Below are 18,218 nucleotides of genomic sequence, written 5' to 3'. Positions count from 1 at the left end.
AGAGCCCTAGATCTGTGCTGCGGGTTCCTTTTGCACCTCTTTCCTAATGCTATAAATCACAAAACTGCATCTCACTTATTTTGGCCATGTCATGTGGGGCAATTCACTGGGTGGAGAAAGCAATTCTGTGTGGAAGAATTAGCGGTAAAACAAAACCAGTCCACCAAAGAATATGGAAGCTGGATACCTTCAAAGCTGATATCAACCAGAGCATAGAAAAACTCAAACAAGTAGTGCAAGACCAGAAGATGTGGAGAGACCTGGCTCATACATTCGCCAAGAGTCAGACACAATTGAATGGATACATTTATCATTGTCATCATCATCTCCTATGGCTGCAGCCATGCAAATCTCTACCAAAATTAATATTAATACTAAATAGAACAAGGGAGGGTGCTCTCAGTAATTAATACAAATGACAACTTCCATTACTTCATCTCCTCAATTTATTACCACATACTAAGACCTTATAATTAAATATGTGTGACAATCTACCGGAAATCCTTGAGCCTTAGGCTTAATGTGAATATAACTATTGCAGTCATCTAATAAAGTGCAACTAGCACAACAACATCTACTATTATAGTTCAAGGGTTGGATGTTGCTTAGCATATGACACTTGAATTGCATCTTTAATTGCAATAGTGAGAGGCAACAAAATGTCATGCATTTTGCTGACTGGAATTGGAGGGAAAAACATGCTGCCATTTACCATAATGAGCTGATCAGCATGCCATTGGAATTTGAAAAAGATCAGGAATCTTTTTCTTACAGCAAGATGTCCAATGAGGTTGCCTGTACATGAATTAGTGTACCTACAAAGTCAGGTATCTTTTCTAGGTGAGAGGCAATCATATGCCAGCCATTCCGGTGCTATTTTAATGGTGAACAATGAAGGAAAGGAACATATGGTTCTCCTCTCCTGCGTTGATCTTTAAAATAAAACATAATGCAGGCTGTGCTGTCCCAGCCAGTCTATGGGAATTGGATACTTAGGAATTATGAGCTGTCCCCTTACAGAAATGCTTCATGGTAAATGTAGTTAAAGGTATCCTGGGAAATGTAGTTCATGTCACGTGGCCACATCTGTGATCCTGATTGGTCACTAATTCGACCCTTGATGGGTTGGGGAGGTTTTTCGCACATTTGCCTGAACTCTCTAACTCGTGGCAGCTGCTTTCTATCACTACAAGATGGGTTAGGAGATAACCATCTTTTACTACGAGGCAGATATGCAAAGGATTGGACATTAAAGAAGAACTTCATTGACCTCTTTGAGGTGCAACAGAACGAACTTCACTTCACTGTATCAACATGCCATGGACCAAGAAGCATGGCAGGGAGGAGAGCTATTGGACTCTGCATAGTCATTGGATGGAAGTTCCCGGTTCCTCCTACCGCCCGTATTTGAATGCGATGGGATACTGAACGACCTCAGTCAGATCGCAACACCTGAGGTCATAAGTGGTATGCTTCACCTACAGCACCTGGTTCATTACTTCCCCGCTCTAGAACTGGAGGCTGATATCCTACTCTTGCTGGGAAATAATGCCCCACGTGCCTTTCTCTTCTCCGAGTCAGTCGGCAGCCCTGTAGACAGCGCAGTGGCCATCAATCTCCACTAGGATGGGGGATCGTAGGAATTGTGAGTGTCAATCAAATGCAGGCTCCAACTCAGGCACATGCCTTAGCACCATCCATTCCAACAACCTTCTGACACCCTTTAGCACCATCAAAAACAAGAATGACGTTTCAGACTAAAAGGCTGCCATCAATCAGTACACTAGGACACCCTAAACAGCTGCCAACAACCACCAGATGTCCACTAAGACGCTCTACACGGGCATATGCCTCCGCAACATCCTTTCCAACAGCTTCCTGATGCCCTTTGACACCATGGAAGCAAGAGTACTGTTCCAACCCTAAAAGGCCGCCAGAAGCGACCACCAGACTTTCACAATTGGTACCAAAAGTACTGTTCCAACCCTAAAAGGCTGCCAGAAGCAACCTCCGGACTTTCATTTTTACCAACAAGAGTACCTGTACACCCTAAAAGGCCGCCAGAGTTGACCAGTAGACTTGCACAAAGAGGCCGAACTTGAAGAATGAACCTCAAGCTTTGCATGCTTTGCTTTGTTCGATGCTTTATTAATGTTGACTGTTTCTCTTAGTTATATAGCTAACTGTTTATCTTAGTTATATAGTTATCTGCTATTCATAGTATTACTGTTTACTGATTATCTTAGCTTATAGTTAATTTTTTCTCTTCTCTTAATAGTGGAATTTACAATTCTAGGTGGGGAGTGTGCTGTCCCAGCCAGTCTATGGGAATTGGATAGTTACTTAGGAATTATGAGCTGTCCCCTTAAAGGAATGCATCATGGTAAATGTAGTTAAAGGTATCCTGGGAAATGTAGTTCATGTCACCTGGCCACATCTGGAATCCCAATTGGTCACTAATTTGACCCTTAATGGGTTGGGGGAGGTTTTCCTCACTTTTGTTTGAACTCTCTAACTCATGGCAGCTGCTTTCTATCGCTACGAGATGGGTTAGGAGATAACCATCTTTTACTACGAGGCAGATATGCAAAGGATTGGTCATTAAAGAAGAACTTCATCACAAATGTGAGTTATGAGGATACCTGATGAACCAATAAATGTACTTTGTTATGGACATCTCGTTGATTTATCTACCTGCATCTGCACAGCTTAAAAATCCACTACTGTGCAGAAGACAGAAAACAGGCTTCCCTCACTATCTAGAATGCAATCCTAAAACACTTTAAAAAGATAAGAAAGAGCTATCAACAATGTAAATATCTGTCTGTAAATGTGCATAATATAAGAACATTTAATTTATGGAATACACAAACCTGAAAGAAGTGCAGTATGGGGCTGCAGTATTCTGATCATGGAAGGAGGTCCAAGAGATATTTTATTTGCAAGGTTATTAGGGGATGAAGTATTTAAAACACACAAGCAATTTATCAATATTTTTATACTGAATTTACTGCAGTTGTTATTGTTGCTCTTGATTTGTAACTTAGCCAGTGTACAGCTTTCTATGTGGCTTTGAATAATGTTGTGTTGTACTTTTTATAATTTAACTTTTAAAATCATATATATTAAATGACAGTACATTGCCTAGAGAACTCTTGCTTTACAATTGATCAATGGCTAAATGCAAACTTTGAAATAAGAAACCTTAGGGCATTTAATACAGAACATAAATTCTGTAACAAGGCCCAAGTGGTGCAAACAGCACGCTGTGGATCAAAAGTAAGTTGACAAAATGAGGTGACAGATGATGGAAGGCCTTTACTACTTGTTGTCTTCTCCACAAGATTGCAAATCACCACTTACAAAATGTCAGATCTACTTGTGTTACGGAGCTTCAAACAGTATGGCTATTCTGTGAGAGAGACAGATTTCCTTTTTTCTTCTTCAGATAGTAAGAGAAATATTGTGACAGGTCAGAAAGTATGAAATGCTTGCGGAGAAAAGGAAGAGTAGTAGGACAATGGAATCTGAACTGAACTAAGAAAGAAATGCTCACAGATTTCTTAAAAAGAAAAAAAAAAGTGTCATGTGTTAAAAAAGCAATTCTACCTTTAACAGGCAAAAGGCATTTATCTACCTGCATCTGCACAGCTTAAAAATCCACTACTGTGCAAAAGACAGAAAACAGGCTTCCCTCACGATCTAGAATGCAATCCTAAAACACTTTAAAGAGATAAGAAAGAGCTGGAGACCTTGACTGGAAGCGCTATTGCCTTCATTCTCCGCATGAAGATTTCCTAGCAATCTGCTCACCATTTACAGGATACCAGTCAGGACAGGGGGCCTTGGGTTGCCCTGACATTCCTTTTCTTCCATGCCATGTCTGAACATTGAGGATGACAGATGTGAGAGTTAAGATCTCTTCTGATATCAAGGCAGAAAGCTTTAAAGATGACTCAGAAGAAAGTTTCATCAACTGTGGTATACCACTGTTCCAAAAACAAAGAAAAAAAAGGTGTGACTTTTAACTTTGGGCACTATTTGGGAGAAAGCCTGAAAACAAGCAAGTCTCTACTCCAGGCCAAAACAAGCAAACAAATGCAGATTTATTGCAGAGATGGGAACTGATTCATATGCTCTGAGATGCTCAGAGCCACAGCCCTGTTTTGAAAAGTGCACCTTTCCTCCCCTGGGCTTCCAGGTGCATGCTTTCTTCCCTTTCTCAGCCAGGGAGAAATACTGGTTATGGCACTCCTCACCTTATTTCCCCCACTCGTTCTTGAGGGTTAGATTAAAGATAAATTAAATATTAAACAAAAGAGAAAATGGGATACCAGGCAAAATATTTTTGCACAAATCCCACCACTTGTACAGAAAACTAGGATAGAGGAAAAAAGAAAAATATGGCACATAAAGAAGTGAGAAGACGCACCAGGTGTTAGAAAGGCCTGTTGGTTTTGGCGGCAAGTAATGTTGGTAAAGAAAGACTGAAAGGCAGGTGGTCCATTTAGTCTGCAGTCATATGAAGATTTGGAATACAGCACTTGTGTTTAGTTACTCTGGCTATTTCTAGTTTGCTTGGTTTAGCAATCATGGTGCAGTTTCAAATTACACACTTAGAAAATGTGGGCTGATACCTTTCCTGATAAGACAGTAGGATGTTCTCTAAACCAGGTTTGTGAATGTGAATGTTCTAGTGTGCCATCTCTCACTTACTGGATGTTCAAAAGTGAGTCCTAGTGCAGACCTCATGACATAAACTACTGACCTAGCGTTTGGAGTATCTTGCTTCTTCCCCATCTGGAGAAGACTGTAGATCTTTGTGTGCTATTTTGGTTTATGTCATGGTACAAAGTATTACACAATTATAGATTGGGGATTATTTTCTCTGGGAAGTTGCCTAATCCTTTTTAACAGGCATTCTAGTTTGGTCGTCATATTTATTAGTTTGCGAAAGTGCTTTATACAGTACTGCAGGGATCTTCAAACTTGGCAGTTTGAAGACTTGTGGACTTCAACTCCCAGAATTCCTCCTCCAGTCATGTTGGCTGAGGAATTCTGGGAGTTGAAGTCCACAAGTCTTAAACTTGCTAAGTTTGCGGACCCTTGCAATACTGTCTTTTCACTTGAGTTTACTGCTTGTGTGAAAAGAAGAGTCAAGAACTGAAGCTTTAGGAAGTGTTGCCACAAAGAAGAGGGAGTCAGGCTGACAAAGCACCTGAAGGCAGGACAAGAAGCAACAGATGGAAACTAATCAAGGAGAGAACCAATCTAGAACTAAGGAGGGGTTTCCTGAATTAGAACAATTAATCAGTGGAACAACTTGCCTCCAGAAGTTGTGAATGCTCCAACACTGGAAGTTTTTAAGAAGAGATTATTAGACAATTATATGTCTGAAATGGTATAGGATTTCTTGCCTGGGCAGGGGGTTGGACTAGAAGACCTTCAACATCCCTTCCAACTTTGTTGTTCTGTCTTGGTCTGGTCTAGTCTTCAGTGCAGCACTTTCCCCCTCTGATACAGGGAATAAAATGAAAGCAAATATGATCTGATAAGCACTTAAAAAATAAAGCTATAATGAAAGGATCTGAGATGCAGCTGGGAATCCTATGGCCATGGTCATCCTTGTAAATCTAAGTAGGATTACAATTTTAACATCTGTTGCCTAGGAAGATAGCACTACCGTGTACAAAACATGTACTGGAATGTGACAGTCTGAAAATTAATTCTGAAATTAATAGGTGTCTCTGCTGTGACAAGAACTTTTAGCAGACAGCAAGCCATTCTTAAATGTTTCATGACAGAGATCTACTTTGGTTGCATTCTGTGTTTGTTCCCAGAAAGATGCCTTTAGGTCCATTTGAACTTAAATAAAACTTATTTACTTTATACTGCTTTTAAACACAAGCACACTTTGCAAGTTGATTTGTGCTGAGCAAGGCATATGTCTGCTGACTAATTTCATTGGTCATTATGAGGAAGTAAAGACAGTTGAGTGCCAAAAGTAGTATAGCATTTGTGTAAACAATTTTAGGAATGTGGCCTAAGACTAAATTCTTAGTCAGCATCCTTATTGTTTGCCAAGAAATAATTAGGCTGGAGGAGAGCTGAATCTATCTTTGCCCAAATACATTCTCCATACATACAAAACCAGGGGAGAAAAATCTAGAAATTTAAGCCAACTTCAGGTAGACCTTTGCATTGGTTAGCTTAGTGTAGAAAGGATAGTGGATTGCACTAGCTTTAATTTAATTTACTTTAATCAAATGACTTTCTTCTGAGGCAAGATGATTGAACAATAGAAGACTCCAGATAGCATGTAGTATAGCCATATTTTGCTTACCTATAGTTTACTTGATTGGGGCCACAGAACACCTAAATTGCAAGGCATGGTTTACAAACTGTGTGTTCACATACTGTGTTAAGTCAGAACCAGGAAGATCAGACAAAGGCTTAGTGGTTGTGCAAACTTAGGCAGATGTACAGTACTTGAACTAGAGCAACGACCAAATTCGGCTTTCAGGCGCAGGTAGTCCTTGAGTTACCACCACAATTGAGCCCAACATTTATGTTGCTAAGTGAGTTTTTGTTAAGTGAGTTTTGCCCCATTTTACGACTTTCCAGTTAAGTGAATGTTGCAGTTGTTAAGTCAGCAACATGGTTGTTAAATAAATCTGCCTTCCCCGTTGACTTTGCTTGTCGGAAGGTTGCAAGAGGGGATCTCATGACCAGTGGTGGGATTCAAAAATTTATACTAAGGGTTCTGTGGGTGTGGCTTGGTGGGCATGGCACGGAAAGGATACTGCAAAATCCCCATTCCTTCCCCACCCCACCAACCTGCTTTCCAGCTCTGTTCTCCTGTACAGGGCAACAAAAGAAGACCCAGTCAGGGAGGCAGAAAATAGATGGGGATGGGGCCACTCAGAGGTGGTATTTGCTACTCAAAATTTCCGCTACCGGTTCTCCAGAACTGAGCAGAACCTGCTGAATACCACCTTTGCTCATGACCCCAGAACACTACAACCATCACAAACATGAGCCAATTGCCAAGCATCTGGACTTTAATCACATGTCCATGGGGATGCTGCAATGGTCATAAGTGTGAAAAATGGTCATCAGTCCCTTTTTTCAGTGCTGTTGTAACTTTGAACTTTGGTCGCTAAATAAAACTGTTAAACTGAGGACTGCCTGTGTGGAGGAAACCCGAGATGCCACTGGTTTCAGAATTCCTTCCAGGGTGGGTTTTTTTTTTTTAAAAAAAAAGGGGGGGTCTTATTTTCATCTATTCCATACATTTCATATAGCACCGAGTCCTAGCAGAGGTTTGGAGAAAAAGTCCCCACCCACCCACTCATAATGCCTTTAATGCTCCACAGTCGATTTACCGTGGAGATCTCTGAGGGGGGCCCCGTGGCTTGGCCTCCGTGTAAAAACACGTACAGGTGTTCCGGAAACCAACGGGCAAGGTCTCCAAACCGGTTCAATTTTTGCTTGCCGATTCAAGCCAGCCAGACCGCCCAAGAAGGCGGGCAAAGCGTTCGCCGGGTTTCTCCCCCGCCGTGAAAGGAGCCGCCTTCTTCCTGCAGGAGCTCTGCGGTCGAGAAATCTATCCCCCCATTTCCCTCCCGCCCGCCCGAAATCGACGCCGTGAAATCGAGGGAGGCCGGTCGGCCGGCTGGGGATTTCGTCTCCGTTTCGGCTTTTGGTCTGCCTAGGCCACCATAGTCTCCGCGGAATCCGGCTGGTTGGCTGGCTGGCTGGCGGGGCCGGCGCTGTCAAGAGCCAGGCGAGCCCCAGAGGGGGAATACTCACCAGGGGAGGCAGGCGACAGAGGGGTCGCCGAGAAGAAACAGCTGAGCGAAAAAGGAGGAGGAGGAGGAGGAGGAGTCCAAGGAGAGGGACGATCCCGGGGCTGGAGCCCAGGCTCGGCGGGGAGGCGGGGATCGCTCTGGCAGCCTTCCCGGCACGGGTGATCCGCCGACTTCGCCAAAGCCGTTGCTGTCAGCGGGCGTGAGGAGCGAGGCGGACCGGCTGAGAGCGAGCCAGCAGCCTCGAAAAGCGAGGGAAGGCAGCCCTTCATTCTGTCCTCCCCTCGCCTCCTTCGCTTATCCCCCAGCTTAGTGGGAAGCTCCCCAGCTTCCCCTTGCAGCTGGAGGGCTCCTGGTGGCCCCCGCCTTCCCCCTTTTGGGAAGCCCGCAAAGCCAAGCCGTGCCGAGCCGGCTGGAGAAGAAAGGCGGCAGGGCGGGAGAGCCGGGAAGGCAAGGGGGCTTTTCTGAAGGCGACCGTGACTCGCGAAAGGACGAAACCCGGCTGCATGGACGAGAAACTGGGGGAGCGGGCTTGCTTTTTTTCCCTCCTCCCCCCCACCCTTCCTCTACGGAGCGCCGGTGCCTGCTTTCCAAGGTAACAAAGGTTGACCGCCCGCCCCTCTTTTTATCTCCCCCTTCCCCGAAGAGGCTTCTTTTAAGGCGAGAAGCTGCGTTTCGTGGTTTTTCAGGCAGAAAACGGGTCTGACTGAATTACTGGCGGATTTCTCCATCCCCGCCATCCTATTGTTGGCCTGAAAAAGCTGGAAGGGCTTCTGCATTAGTGTTATTATATTCGACCTCCCTTTGTGCATTCCTCGCCTTCGCGGAGGGGAAAGCGGGTTTTACGCAAACTTCTGTTCGGCAATCTCTGTCCGGTTCCTTTAATTGACTTCACAATCATTGAAGGGTGGGTTGTTTGTTTGTTTGGGTTTTTTTTTTGGTGGTGGGTTTTTTTTTGAAGCTCTGATATTCTTGGCTGTCCGTGATTCTCTTTTTAATGCGTAAGTGAAGTGTTTGCAGCAGTGAAATCGCCTTTAGGCTTAACAAATGCCCACTGTATTAAAAGCTGAGCTCAAAACCCAAGAGTTGATCGAATTGCCAACGGTATTGGTTTACTTGGATTAGGTGTCTGATTTCTGTTTCTTAAAAGGGTAATCCTGAAGCATTTGCAACAACGTAACTGAGTGTTGTTAAACTCCACGCAGAGTAGGTACGGAGGAATTTCCTCGGAAATTTGCAACGCGCTCATCTTTAAAATAAGGATTCTCCTGCCAAGTATTCTGGTTTGACTATTAAGCTACGTTTAGAAACATCTATAATTAACGACATCGGGAATTAAGGAATTCCGTTTTCTAGATTTGCCTGGCTTTGAGGTACAGATTAAGATTAGATTAAACTGGATTTGGACCGCATGTTTTGGTGATATGTGGTTGATGGGTTTGTGGTTCGGTGTCTGAACTTGTCCATACAATTGTTAGGAGCAGTGGGCTGTCTTCAAATTTTGATCTTTGTATTACAGTCACATGCACACACCCATTTTTAAAACAGCCACGTTTTGGAAACTCTGTAGGCACTGTGGGAATGGTGGTGACTTTACATGAATTCTGAAAAAGATGCTTGTAAGATTGTATAATTGGTTCACCTTGTTCTCTCTCTCCCCCCCCCACCCTTTCGTTTCTCAAAGGTCCATATTGATCTTGGTCTTTTGAACTAAGAAGAACTGTGTAGCCATATTGCAGAGTGATGTGTCCTGGAGTGGAAGCCCTATGATGAAGTGAAAGAAAGAAAGTGTGGAGTCTCCTGAAAGTGATGTGAAATCCAGCCCTCCAGAACTTCTTTGTGGAAGGCATTTGAGAGGGGACTGTGTTTTCTCCCCACTTAAGACTATGATGTCGGTTGAAGGCTCTACAATAACGAGCAGAATAAAAAATTTACTTCGGTCTCCCTCTATCAAATTGAGAAGAAGCAAACCAGGGACCAAGCGGGAAAATATCAGCACTAAGGCAAGTTTGGCAACTGGGCCTTGTCTCTTTTGTTAGCATTCTTCACATGATGGTTGCATTGTGTTGCATTTGGTGGTGGTGAAGATGATAGCAGAAGTTGTCATACCTGCTTTCTGAAGTGGGTGTATAATACAGATGGGAAAGTCTTGATTGCTGCTTTGAAGGTACCTAAAGGTTGGCTTTCTAAAGCCAGCTAATACTGGAGGGGATGTTGGGCTAGAACAGGGTTGCCAAACTCTCGGCCCATGGACCAGATGCGTCATGCGCTGGCCATGCCATGCCCGGTTTAGCAAAGGGAGGGGGGGAAGTCCTGATAAGTCACGTGACACCGCCATGACGATGTGAGTTTGACATCCCTGGATTAGAAGAAGTTGAAGCAAGCAAGGGGACGTTCAAGAATGTGACCGCATTGAAAAGGGGGAGTTATTTGATTTTTTTTCCAGCAATTTCAAGTTGTCCTGTTCCTAATGGATTCTGGGCTGCAAACCATAAAACAGTAACAAAACCATTAAAACCAAGCAACAGACATAGTATGGATTCCTATAAGAGCCATCAAAAGTTTTGTGCTTTTTCCATGCAGAAATGAGTACTAAGTGTCTGCTTAGCAAAATTTTAATTTGTGTCTGCTTGAGCAAAATTTTAATTTGTATATCTTGTGCTTTTGGGATTGCTTCTGAGGAGCAACAGGTGTCTGATAGACAGCCTAATGCTGTTTATTACTTGGCACACGACAGCTTCATTTTAGCTCAGGCTTAAAAGGAACTAAACATTCTGGCAATACTTCCTTGAAATACTGCTATTGGGAGTTGTGTGACTTCCTTCTTTATTTGGCATTTTTCAAATAATGGACTTTTGCCTAATACCCCTCCCCCGCCCCATTCTGTGACTTTTTCTTATTGGTCTGAGAACACCTATGGAGAGAGACAACAATTATTTTGTTTTCTTTTAGGAGATAATATTTAATTTGTGTACTCAATATAAGGGAGGACTCAGCTTGACCATACTTTGAGTAACCATTAAAATATGAGTCTTGGAGGCCTACTTACCCAAGAGCTCAGCCATTGCCTAAGCACATGCCTTTGCAGAAAAAATAGCAAATACATTCATTTTTGCATCCAAAAATTAAATATAATTGCACATAATTATAAGTAATCACTTGAGCGTTTGCTTAAAGCATGTGATACTAGCCGAATTTGAGTCTATGAAGAAATGTGGAGAAACCTCACTAGGTGAGAGGATTTACTCCAGAAGATTGGAGCTGCTTTTGTAATTTTGTAATGATTAAGACATGGTGGAATTTAAAACTGTGTAGGAGTATATTATAAATATTCATTGGGGAAATAATCTCCAACATATGATAGTTAAATCAGCATCCATCTCATATAGCCTGCTTTGTAAATGAGTGGTATAAGAGGTAGACAGAGCTATATTATGGGATTGGGGTCCTTGAGGAAATCAACGCATTCCTTCCTTCCCTAGCTATTGATCACTTGGCCCTTTCTAATAATACCTGCTACCGACAGGTAAACATGACTTATTAAAGGTTGTCTTACCATAAAATACTAAAATACAGGTAGTTCCCAACTTATGACCATTCATTTAGTAACGATTTGAAGTTACAATGGTACTGAAAAAAGTAACATGTAAACCAGTCCTTGCACTTAGAACCATCACAGTGTCCCCATATTGAAGGGTGTAGGAAAACTATTTGTATAGTATTGGCAATGAGAAACAAATTTAGAAACATACACTATGTATGCCTTATACATTATTATTATACCTTCAAGTGCTGTTAACAGCTTTTTCCACCTTAATTCTGCTCCTCACATAACTTATAAAATACAAATGTATGGCAACAGGATGGTTCAAATAAATATAGCTGGTTTCTACACACTAAGAATATAATTTATCCCATTCAAGATGCAATATTTATTTTATAACCCTTATGGGGGAAACATAGCTTCTTTTAAATCACATTTTTTTTCCTCAGGTTGTCATATGTGAGTACATTTTTGTTCAGGATGTGAATTGAATGATTGTGTCTTTATCAGGAAAAAAAAGGAAGTCCTGCCAATATACCGCTTTGGTTTTAGAGAAGATGTGGCTCGAAAAATACTTCCAGATTTGATTGATTTCAAGTTATTCTGGCTTGGGCTTGGTAACAGCATTTTCTCTGTGTGTATTCTTTCTTGGTGTCCAAGTGCTGGGGCTTGTTTAGAAAATGGGCTGAGCTGCTTTCTAATTAATGGCTCGGTCTGCAGTGGCAAACTTCCCAGTCAATGTGGTCCTTTTTTTTGTCTAAAGATTTTTTTGAGAAACCTGTTGGCAGGCCTGAGGGACTCAGAGAAGGAAGATAAAGTGTAATGCTGAGGCCAGCTGGCTGCCTTCAACAGTACTGTCCTGTAATCCTAAGAAGCGAAATGAACTAGGATTGCGCTTCTGAACCTAGCTTAAACTGGATTGTTCAATGACTACAGTGACTCCTGTATGATTAAACTGCAAGAAATGGGTGTTAATTGAAATAAACCCTTTCAGGCTAGTTGAAAATGTCTGAAAAGCTGCTTTTGATCAGAGTAAGTCAACCTCCTGAAAGTACGTCAGCGGTTTGGAAAGCAAATTTTCTGAAGTCTCAGAGCATTTCAAGCTGTAGCATGGTCCTTCCCAGCCTGGTGCTTACCAGATGTGTAAGATTTCAGCTTTGATAGCTCCTAGCAAGCATGGTTCTTTGGAAAAATTGGCAGCTTTGATAGGTACAGCTTTTAAAACACTGTTTTAAAGCAAAGACTCTCTAAGTGTAAACCATGGTTCCTTCTCCACAAAGTCAAGAAACAGAATGTGCTTCTAAAGCCCTTTCTGTATTTCAAGATGTTTTATTGGGCCTGAAGTCCTCATTGTATCTCCAGTTCTCCTTCTAGGCCTGTTTGTAATCTGATCTATAATTACAGCTGGATGAGATAAGTGTCCATGGAGAGGTCAGGACACAGACTTGAGGGAACTGGTAGAATTTTTTTGACTATTTCTTTTCAGTTGAAAGATAAGTGTTATCATGCGCCTAGTCCATATGGCTTTTCCCTCCTCTGAATTACAGTATTTTAAAAATTTTATATGGAGGGGGCATTCCAAAATTGTGCAATTCCCCCACCCCCCCGGCTAAAGAAATACATTTTATACTGCGGGTAAACGTATTGGTGTAAAAAAACAATTACGCAGGTGGCAAAAGTCTGTCATTCAACTAAGTGAAATTCCATATTTTTCATTTTTTCATAGATGTGGTAAACTTTACATTCACAGTGTTTTATTTCTCAGACACATCATAGTTATCAACCAGAATAAAAAAGAAAAAAAATCCTGGCATATTTTGTCACTCCATCCAGCAACCTTGTTGATATTTCCATGTATAGATTGCCTTTGAGTTCAAAATGTGATAGCCATGGGTAACTTTCTTAAGAACTCTTAAGGCAATTTATATTTACAGCAGCTCACTCATAAATGTAAAGCTTGCAAATACCTAAAAGTGCAACAAGGGCCTGCCTTACCATCTTAGTAAAGAAGTACTATAGGATGTCAAAGTATTAGGAGTAGGAAACCAAAATCATAAATGCTAATGCTCCTTTTATTATAAGGCTACAATAACAGAATCTTCCATGCCTGAAGTACATCTTCCTTCTCCCTTTATCTTCATGAGAATAGGCAGGATCTTAATCTCTGAGGTACTTGCTTGCAATATAGTTCTGCCCCAGATTCAGATTTCTTTTATTTCCCCATTGTCTTGGTAACAGTTCTTCCTCCTGTGCTTAAGATTATGCACATTACAGAGTCTTTGACTGAATAAATGAATAAAAGTACCTGTTTTCCTGAAGGAAACCGGGAGTGTCACTGTCACAGAACCATCAGATACCAGAGCTTCATATCTTTCCAACTATCCTAAGAATGTGGTGGCAAACTCACCAATAACTGGAAAGGATCCAAATTATAATTTGTTTTCAAAGCTAGTAGGTTATATTGATACCAATAAAGGAGAATATTTGTAGCTCCAGGTTGAAATGAGGGATCCTTGGTGCCCTGGAGCTTGATTGTTTCCTTACTTTGGGTAATAAAACGTCTTCAAGGAAACAACTAAACTCAGAGAGTACCAAGGAGATTATATTGAGTCACAATTGCAACAAAGAACTCACAGCAAGAACTTCAAGGTTACACCGATCTTAAGTAGCCAAGGTCCTTTGGATACAATTGGTGGGAGTTGTGAAAGTTGTTTTTACTTAATAGAATGGAGAGAAAGAAAAATTGGAATAAAATATGGAATAATATCAAATTTTCTACAAGAGGATTTTTTTTGATATAAGTATCAATGTATTATATGTATAACGTTTTACACAACATTTCAATAAAATGTTATATTTCATTTTAATTATCCATCAATAAACTGTATCTAATAATCGGATATAAAAAGTTGATCAGAGCAGTACAAATACGCTAACATCATAGAATTTAAATTCCCTTTGAATTTCAAAGGGAACAATTTTCAACGGATGTCACTAACAGGTAAAGTTGGTGGTGTGAGGGAGTAGGGGTGGGAGATCAAAGTGTAAACAGACTACAGGAACATCATTTGAAAGTTGCCACCAGTGGGGCAACTTTCATATGAAGGTGGTGTCAAACAGTTAATTGTTATGTTAACACAGTGATATTGAGTAAATTGTGAAAGAAGAAATGGATGTAAGAGAGACAGGGATCACTCATTAAGGGCATGCATTTTGTTAAGGGCTATGTGGAATAATTAACAAAACATTCACACAGCAATTAGAAGTGTTAGTTCTAATTTTGCCACCAGGCACAGAAAATAATATGCCAGTATTAGAAATTTCAGAACTCCAGACATAGAACTCATTGTAATTATATTCAGGTTCTTTCACTATACTTAGGTTATCCTTCCAGTGAATTTTGTTTGAAGGATTGTAGGCTGATGACAGGATAGCTGTAATTTATACTCCCTTGCTGTGTCCTTTCTGTGATTTTTTTTAAAAAATAGTGCGGGTATTAATAATGTTAGAGTAGAAATGGTCAAATGATTTGGGTGCAGCATTAAAATGCTGTTTTGTTTCCATTTCTTGTAAGCTCAGTGTCATACACTCTCTGGACTAAATTCTTCTTTGCTAGCTTCATTGGTTGATTGATTATGTCCCGTAAGGTTGATGCTTAGCAAACACATAGATTTTTTTTCCAGGATGATCTCTTCTCAACAAGGTCCTTTAGATTTTCCATGGCCACTATAATTAAATTCATCCAATTTGCAACTGGTCTTTCTCTTCCTCTTTTTCCTTCCACCTTTCCCAGAATCATAGACTTCTGGAAAGAGCCAGATCTGTGCGTAATGTGTTGGAGAGTATATATGCCTCAAATGCGATCTTTGCTGGTGATTGTAACTGAATTTCTACATATAAATATAGATGTACATATGCATGTACCTGGAAAGGATTAATGAAACAAATCCTGGAATCTTGGAATTAAACTGTAGGCCAAGGGTGGTCCTTTTTTTTCTTTTGAAAAAAATGGGACTTTGTAAAGGATACATGCATCTTCTGTTTGTGATCATTCTTAGTTTTTGGAAAACTGCTTTTCATTGTGGATGTTTTATAGCTTCCACTTTTAAAGTCTGAGAAGCAGTGTGTATAGGTAGCAGTCCTCAACTTACAATTGCAATTGAGCCCAAAATTTATGTTAAGCAAGAATTTGTTTAATGAGTTTTGCCTCATTTTACAGCATTTCTTGCCACAAATGTTTAAGTGAATCACCGCAGTTGATAAGTTAGCAACCTGGTTGTTAAGTGAATCTGGTTTCCCCATTGACTTTGCTTGTCAGAAGGTCACAAGAGGGGATCACATTGACGCTGGGACACAGCAATGGTCCTAAGTATGAACCAGTTGCCAAGCAGCTGAATTTTGATCATGTGACTGTGGGGATGCTGCAAAGGTTGTAACTGTGAGAAATGGTCATAAGTCACTTTTTTCAGTGCCATTGTAACTTCGAATGGTCACTAAATGAACTGTTGTAAGTCAAGGACTAACTGTACTGTGCACCCTATCAGTCTTTTAAGAAGCTGAAAATCATGCCATTGATCATATTTTTGCCCAACAACAATGGAAGGCTGAGTTTATGGCTTAGCTAGCACTTGCGTTTCTACATACCTAAGTCCATTATTCTAACTCCCAGACTTTCTTGCAATAAGTATTATGAGCAGGGCTACGGTTAGAGGTGAAAAGAGAGAGCAACACCTTGTATTAATGAGAGCAACTACTGTATTAATGTACAAGGCTCTATTTCAAGCTTTAAAGCCATAGCTCCCCCTTCCACCAATGCTGGCCAAAAAGCAGTCTGGTTGGGAGATAAGTTTATAAGTGCTTCCTGTTGTCTTCACTATTGAAGAAATTGCTTTGCTTAGAAAAGCATCAAATTACCCTTCTGCAGGCCGACAAGAATAGTTTTTTTAAACAAAACTTAAATGCTGTATATACTGTTAAAGAATTTACATATAAATCGACCTCTTATAGATAAATAGCATCCTGGGATCACTTATTTCTCTTTTGTGGAAAAAGTAATCTGATGCTACAAAAGGTGAAGGATATTAGTCTGTGCTCCAAATCAATGCTTATTTGAGGGGAAATATTCGAATATCAACTAAAGTTGGATTACAGAAATTGCTAACTGATATTTTTGCTGCAGTATGACTGGATGGAACATATGTGGCAAGGATGAGGGAAGAACAGAAGGGGAAAAGTCAGATAAAGCGGATGGATTAAGTTCAAAGAGTTTTAGGAAAGCCTTTGGAAGAGCTACAACATATTAAAAAGAGGGTAAAATGGTGAATAATTTTCAGTATAATAATCATGAGTTAAAACATATTAGCTCTGAATATTTACTTGCAAACATGGCAGAAATTTAACAATGTTTAAGGATCCATCTTGTTTTGTTTCACTTATTCTGATTTACTTAAAAGCAAGGCTATACAAGATTCAGGAATTCAGGAGTAGAACATTCTGAAGAACTCCAGAACATTCTGCTTCTCCTCTGAAGTACGCCGGTCAGATCACATTATTATGGGGGCAATTTCCCTAAAGTAAAATTAGTTTGGGGTGTTCTAGGTGTAGCATTCTGGTCTAAAGTATTGTGGTCTTGAATGAACGAAGAACCCTGTAAGGTGGGCTGGCTGAGAGAATGACTGGCCCAATGTCACTCAGCTGGTTTTCATATTTAAGAGAGGACCAGAACTGATGGTCTCCAGTTCAGCATCTTAATCACTACACCAATCTGGCTTTCAATTTTGTTATGTAAAACAGGCTAGCAAATCTTGCCACCCAATCCAAAACAACTGTGGGAAGATGGATTCATGTAAACATTATAAGTACTTATTCTATCTTTGGGTTTCAAAGCTGGCAAGAGGCTGTAGGATATGCATTTGCTAACCTTTTCTTTGGACAGGCTCGCGATGTGCAAGCTACGTGTGCAAATAATCATTGGTTCTCTGAAATTATTATTTAGTGCAAGTAAAGGTTTTTTGGATCCTACAGTAAGTAGCTAAATGCAGCTACTTGGTAATTACTCCCTTTTTATTTTCAAAATTACACAAAACTTAAATTCCTAGAGACTTCTATAACTTAGGAACTGCCTTTGCTCAAATGATCATCTCCTATTAAAGTCATACCTTTTGTATGAAGATATGCACATATGCGTGTATGTATTCACACATTGACTAAGCAATAATCTGGGTTGTTTGATTTTGACCTTTGAAGGTTGTAATTTATGGCATAGGGCAATATTTTAATTCATTTATTAAGGATATTAATATGGTTGCCTAACTCATGGTGACTCCAGGTGACAAAAATAAGATCTCAAATACAAAATTCAATATACTCCCACTTCCCTTATGGCCACATTCAGACAAAACATTTGATGGGCTTCGTATCAGCTTTGGATCCTAAGATCTGCGGACAAAGCCATGTCTTAGGGTCTTTTGAAAGAATGTCAAGGTAGAAGTCATTCTTATCTCTGTAGGGATAATGTTCCATTGAGAGCATAGAAAAAGGCCCTTCTTCTTGGTCCAGTAAATGTACCTCCTTAATGGAGGGGCGGAGGCTCATAACATACCCTCCCTCCATGATCTGGTGCTTGGGTAGATGTAACTGGGGGAAAAAAAGGTTCTTCAAATAACCTGGTCATAAGTCACCCAAGACTTTAATGGTGATAATCAACACCTAGAAACAATTCAGCAACTGATGCAGCTTCCACAAGAGGGATGACACATGTGGGAACTTAGACTTGCGCAAAATCATGTTGGAATGGTTTTGAATGAATATGTGGTTCCAGCTCATCTATCAGCCAGTTCCTGAGAGCATGAGTGACTAAGTTATGA

At 40.7% G+C, this 18,218-nt stretch overlaps 1 protein-coding gene across 4 annotated transcripts in view; it reads left to right on the top strand.

The window, feature by feature from the left end:
* The first annotated feature begins 7,733 nt into the window (after positions 1-7,733).
* The window catches only part of MAPKBP1 (mitogen-activated protein kinase binding protein 1), a 135,219-nt gene continuing 124,734 nt past the window's right edge, over positions 7,734-18,218 (top strand). For 3 of the 4 annotated variants that reach the window (XM_026709745.2, XM_087921787.1, XM_087921786.1), the window contains exons 1-2: positions 7,736-8,403; positions 9,493-9,811. In XM_026709745.2, the coding sequence (XP_026565530.1) occupies positions 9,695-9,811 (117 nt within the window). In that variant the 5' untranslated portion in view covers positions 7,736-8,403; positions 9,493-9,694. Of the gene's footprint in view, positions 8,404-9,492; positions 9,812-18,218 lie in introns of all 4 variants that reach the window. The other variant, XM_087921788.1, reaches the window with a different exon arrangement.

This window comes from Pseudonaja textilis, chromosome 1 (assembly GCF_049901715.1).
Source record: "Pseudonaja textilis isolate UNSWEBS1 chromosome 1, rPseTex1.2, whole genome shotgun sequence".
NCBI classification, from domain to species: domain Eukaryota; kingdom Metazoa; phylum Chordata; class Lepidosauria; order Squamata; family Elapidae; genus Pseudonaja; species Pseudonaja textilis.
Note: the sequence above shows the minus strand (reverse complement) of the source record. Positions and strands in the feature narration are given on the sequence as shown.